Here is a 6219-nt window from a genome sequence, read left to right on the forward strand (position 1 = left end):
ATGGAGCATTTGTTCACTTCATGTTTCGTTGCTTTAGTGGTATGGTCTCATATCAATGTATGATGTAAGATTCAAAATATTTTTGCATTCACTTTTAGTGACTTGCTTGATATCCATAATAATCTTGGGGTGAAGGACCGGAAAAAGGAAGCTATGTTCGGTATTATAAGGGTAGGGTGTTGGAGTATTCGGCTCGTTAGAAACGATATCAAATTCAACAACAAGCAAGTTAGGGTCGAAGATATTATAAGCGAAGTGGAGACAGTTGTTTTATTTGGTTTAAAAACAGGTCTAGGTTAAAAACGATCACTTTGGATAACTAGTGTAAAATTTGTATTTACGTAGTTTGTGTTTGTTGGTCGCCCTGTTTTAGGGTGTGCCGTTTTTAATGAAGTTACGTTTAAAAAAAAAACAAAATAAAAAATTAAAAAAACTTTGTCCAGGTTTGAAGTTATGACCTCTCCTACAATGCCTAGTGACCTCACCCACATTGCATTAAGAAATAAAAGAAGAAAAAAATAAATATTGAAGACCTATGAACATGGTTTTAATTTTAAACGTTTTTCCATATAAAAACCCAAAACCCAATTTCCACAATAAACAGCTATCTTCCCAGTTATTAATTCCATCGAAATCACCGATAATTAGTCAATACTTCACTATAAATCAATCAAGTGTTCAACGATCAATCATACCCAATTCAATTTCTGAAAATGGAGGTTAGAGCCAGAGCTCCTGGAAAGATCATTCTCGCCGGAGAACACGCCGTCGTTCATGGATCCGCCGCCGTCGCCGCCTCCATCGGCTTATATACATCCGTCTCTGTTCGTTTATCTTCACCTAACGGTAATTTATTAGCATTAGTGTTTCATATCTGATTGTTTTGTTGATGGGTGTTATTTGTTTTGGGAATTTAATTTTGATTTTTTGGGTGTTAGTGTAATGTACTTGTAGTTTTAATTTGAAAACAATTGGGAAGATTATGATGTAATCAGGTAAGTTGCTAGAATTTAGTAAAGATCACCAGGTGTTCGATGAAATGACTGAATGAACAAGGCATAAAGTTATATGCTTTTAAAAGAGTGTTTGTTGAATTGATCTAGGTGAAAGATCCATGTACCATTGATTAAGGTAGTTCAGTTTAGTGATATTCAAGAAATTTGTTTGATCTTAGTGGTTGGGTCAGTGATTTGCACTTGGATATGCATGTGAAAAACGATAATTTTGAGGTGGATAAACAGGCTTGGTGTTAGAGAGGAAGAGCTTGTGCAACATTACTGACTTTGACCCAATGGATTGTCAGCTTCCATATCGAAAACTTAGCATCTATTAAGCAGTAGACGTAGGATAAGCCGTCTCGGTTGTTGCATCACATCGCATCTTGAATGTTCTTTGTGATGCAATCATTGAGCCTTTATTACAAAGGGGTACAAGTTTAGTGGGTTGGTTCAAGGCTTGCCAAAGCTTCTCCTTGAGTCGATTAGATTAATAATAGAAGCATAATTGCATCTTTAACCATAACTAGGTTATTTCTCCGCGCTTTGCGGCGGTACGTTATTGCAGACATTTAATGGGTATCGGTTTCGATTCGTTTTAGTACTGGTACGATGATTCACTCGGTATAGAAATCAACATGTATTTATATCGACCGAAAATGAAAAAAAGAACGATCATTGCTACCAACACCGATATTTTTGTAAAATATCGATTAATTCAGATTGACAAGGTATAGGTAGCGATGATATTCATTTATCGTCGCTGCCAGAGTTGTATAATAAAAAAAATACCAGAACAGAAACCCATAAAATGAATACATGTACCATTACCAATGTTGTTTGGTACGATACGATAGCTACCATGTCATATTATAGAAAGCAAAAACAATAAAAATAAATATCGGTACCGATACAAATGTTGTTCGGTCGGTCTTGGTTCGGTTTGGTACGACAATGGCAAAGTATCTGTTTTTAATAAAATTTATATCGCAATGTTAGAAAAAAAAAAACAATCCTAGTTAAGAAGGTAGATTTTTAAAAAAGTTGATGTACATAAGTTATTAAAAAGCAAATTATATGATGAATAAAATATTTTTGTAAAAATTTAAACATATACTCAAAATATTGAGTTACTATGGCAACTCTCAAATAATATATATAAAAATCAAGTTATATGATTATAAAATTAAAACAAATAATCTAAAATATTAAATTACTGTTCATGGCAAGTTTCAAATTATATGTATAATAAGTCAATAACATAATGAAATTATGAATGAAAATTACATTAGGATAGTAGCCTCCCTGGGGATGTGGTCCCAAAAAATTATGGAGAAACTAATCCACCATCAGTCAATTAAATTTGGTAGCTGCTAGAAATGACTACAAGCTAGTTGTTATAACAATTAGTAAAGATTTAGTGAATTTAATATGACGAATATACAACCTTACCTACCAAAGGGTTTGTAGCCTAGTGGTATCAAGGGATGTGCGAGTTAGCCGTTCTAAAATATATATATCTTTCATTTGATAACATCTTGATGAATTCTCCTTTTTTATGTATATTTTTATAGACAATGATGATACCTTGACACTCCATCTCATGGATGTGGACCTAGAATTTTCATGGCCTATTGGAAGAATCAAAGAGATGTTACCAGACTCGGTCAATAATGACGCATCCTCACCCGCAACATGTTGTGAAGAGACCACCAAATTCATTTTAACTGCACTTAAAGATTTTAAAATTCCAGATGCAAAAATTGGTATCGCCTCCGGAGTTATTGCTTTTCTCTGGTTATACACCTCTATTCTAGGGTATGCTTTCAGCTATATTCTTACGATTGGCATTCCTTTCAGTATGGGTCCAAAGGGTTTCGGTTAACGTGAACACTTTCTGTCTAGTTTTTTTAAATAACTTACGATAAATTTGATTACAAAAATTGTATTATTTCAATAATTTATTAGTTTTTTGAATAAAATGATTGGGGAGGCTTTTTATGCATTTTCAACCGGCTGGACCTATTTGACTTTATAAGCAGTTTAATGATTTAATAGTTTGTGATATAACAGAACCCTAAGGGTCCCGCTGGGTCAAAATTTGAACCGCCAACCGATTTCTTGTGATTCAGGAATAAAGCAGCAAAGGTTATTGTTTCGTCAGAGCTTCCTTTGGGTGCAGGATTGGGGTCATCTGCAGCGTTCTGTGTTTCACTCTCGGGTGCCTTGTTGGCTTTATCAGATTCTGTACAAGTTGACTTTGACCAAGAGGGTTGGGTTTCATTTGGAGAAAAAGACCAGCAATTGGCCAACAGATGGGCTTTTGAAGGCGAAAAGATCATTCACGGGAAGCCATCTGGTATAGACAATACCGTCAGCATATTTGGTATGTCATTCTGTATCTATCTATCTATCTATTTGTATGTATACATGTTTTCTATCCATGTACCATAGTGGACTCAGTCATGTAACGACACTGATCACAGGGAATATGATAAAGTTCAAATCTGGTGTTTTGACATGCATCAAATCCAATATGACACTTAAGATGCTAATCACCAACACAAAAGTCGGAAGAAACACAAAAGCGCTAGTTGCAGGTGTATCTGAACGTAAGAACAGGCATCCTGATGCTATGACATCTGTATTTACTGCTGTTGAATTTATCAGCAATGAATTCGCTTCAATAATCCAATCAACATCATGTTCTGACGATGAAGTTGTTGAGAAGGAACATAGAATTCGGGAGTTAATGGAAATGAATCAAGGTTTGCTCCAATGCATGGGAGTCAGCCATGCTTCCATTGAAACGGTGCTACAGACAACGTGTAAATATCAGTTAACTTCCAAATTGACAGGAGCGGGTGGAGGTGGATGTGTCTTAACTCTATTACCAGCACGTATCCTTTTCGCCCTTTTACTTTTATTTTTTAAGCTGTTTTCCTATACAATTTTACTCATTTGATCCCTAAGTGATATAACATATACGATAGACTATAGAAAGTCAAAGGTTAGACATTTGACCCCAAAGGTTGACCAATAGTTAGACACTTGTGTTCAATGTAGTATACAGTCAAAGGTTGCAGCTTTTGTAAGACACAAGTTGTGGATTGAATTTCTAAGACAACACACGACACAAACCTAACACGGAATTTGCTGGTTTGGGTCTGGTTCTGGGTTTGGGTCGGTTTTGGGTCAAACCTACGAACACGTGTGGCTAAATTGGTCATGTCTGTGTCAACCCAGTGGGTTAACCTTTTAACATTTTTATTTATTTTTTTAGAATCTGTTTATTTTTATGCCTTTAGTAGTTTTAAAAAAATTGGCATATTCTAACTAGGGGTGTAAACGAGCCGGGCCGAGCCCGAGCTCGACCAGGCTCGAGCTCGGCTCGTTAGGTTTTTATGAAGCTCGAGCTCGAGCTCGGCTCGGTTCGAGCCTACTTCTTTGAGCTCGAGCTCGGCTCATGAGTAAAACCCAAAGCTCGAGCTCGGCTCGAACTATTTTGAGAACAACCTTAAACAAGCTAAAAGCTTGGCTCGAGCTCACTTCAACATCGCTTAAACGAGCCAAAGCTCGGCTCATCAATGTTATCATCATTATTAATATATTATTATATATTAAAAAATTAAAATTTTGTATGGGCTCGTTTAGTCTCGCGAGCCTAAACAAGTTTTGTATTTCAGGCTCGTGCTCGTGCTCGATAATAAAACGAGCTCTATTTCAAGCTCGAGCTCGGGCTCGTTAAGGCTCGGCTCGTTCGAGCTTTTAACCGAGCCGATCACGAGTAGCTCTCGAGCCTCTGGGCTTGTTTACACCCCTAATTCTAACATAATTGCTTTAAAACAAATGAAAATAATATGTAAAATAAAAACCTAAATAGTTTTTAAGTTTAACGGGGTCATGTTCGTGTCTACCTGTTAAGACACGTATCGTGTTTAGGTTCTTGTGCATGACACGCTTTTCAAGTTTGTGTTGTGTTAGGGTTCGGCCTGCCAACCCAGGAACACGCCAAGTTAAGTAGACTTGCATTTGTTTATCTAAAGTGATGTTTTGCCTTAACTATTGGCAACAGTATTGTCTGCAACAGTTATTGACAAAGTAATCAGGGAGCTTGAGCAGTGCGGATTTCAGTGTTTGATTGCTGAAATTGGTGGAAACGGACTTGAATGTCGCTTTGACGGGCGGTCATAATGTTCTTTCACTTATGACCCATCTTACAAGTAACAGTTATATGCAAAGATGGTTCTATTAACTCCTATGTTGGAGCAATTTTCATTCTAGTTGTTGTACACTAGTTTATGCCATTGTGTGATTTAAGCTCTACAGTTTTTTTGGGTTGTTTGAACTAATTAAATGTGATAAATGTATTTATGGATTTAAGTTCACTTCAGGGAACCACTACATAGAGTCTTAGGGCACTCACTAATCTCTCCATCTTTAACCTTATAATTTACTAAAAGTTACTTTTTAAAAAAAAAAATTAACTCACTTTTAAAATAGTAGATTATTTTATTTACATGCTCCAGGTGTTCTCATTTTATTCCCTATTCATATCTTCATATTCTCATTTTATTATTATTTATTTATATTTCAATTACAATCTTATCACTATAATTTATGGGGAAAATAGTAGATTATTTTATTTACATGCTCCAGGTGTTCTCAGAAACAACAATTATTTAGGGGCTGTTTGGTAGCGTCTCTGAATGGTCATTAAGAGGCTACCTCTTAATGGAACCATTAAGAATTTTACCAATGAGAAGGTAGAAGATTGTGACATGTGATGATTTACCATTCAGAGGTTACCTCTTAACCATTCAGACTTGAGGTTACCTCTTATTCATTCAGAAATTTTAAACCATTAAGAGGTAGTCATTAAGAGGCTACCAAACAGCCCCTTAGAATGAAAAGTGATACTTTAAGAGCATGTACCTTTTCTATTGTTATTTATATAATTCAACAAAAAAAAAACACATTTATTCTTACAATTTAAACGTTAATTAAAAATCTCCATCTCTCATTTTCTATATTTATCTCTATTTAATGAGTAAAATGGTTGGATAGTCTATGTGGTTTGCCCATATTTCACATTAGTCCTCAATTTTATAAAATTACATTGTTGTTCCATGTGGTCTGATAAGTTGTTACTTAGATAGATAGTCCCTGAAGTGGATGGATATTAGTTTTCTCGTAGGTGTGAAATGACAAATTACCTTTACTT

The 6219-nt window shown here is 35.5% G+C and overlaps 1 protein-coding gene across 1 annotated transcript; it reads left to right on the top strand.

The window, feature by feature from the left end:
* Positions 1 to 539: 539 nt before the first annotated feature.
* LOC110878726 (mevalonate kinase) lies at positions 540 to 5383 on the top strand. The gene is made up of 5 exons (XM_022127082.2): positions 540 to 846; positions 2570 to 2813; positions 3128 to 3381; positions 3482 to 3895; positions 5071 to 5383. The coding sequence occupies exons 1-5, from the start codon at positions 714 to 716 to the stop codon at positions 5187 to 5189; spliced, it is 1164 nt and encodes a 387-aa protein (XP_021982774.1). The 5' UTR covers positions 540 to 713; the 3' UTR covers positions 5190 to 5383.
* The last annotated feature ends 836 nt before the right edge of the window (positions 5384 to 6219 follow it).

The sequence above is a fragment of the Helianthus annuus genome, chromosome 9, assembly GCF_002127325.2.
Source record: "Helianthus annuus cultivar XRQ/B chromosome 9, HanXRQr2.0-SUNRISE, whole genome shotgun sequence".
In the NCBI taxonomy this organism is placed as follows: Eukaryota; Viridiplantae; Streptophyta; class Magnoliopsida; order Asterales; family Asteraceae; genus Helianthus; species Helianthus annuus.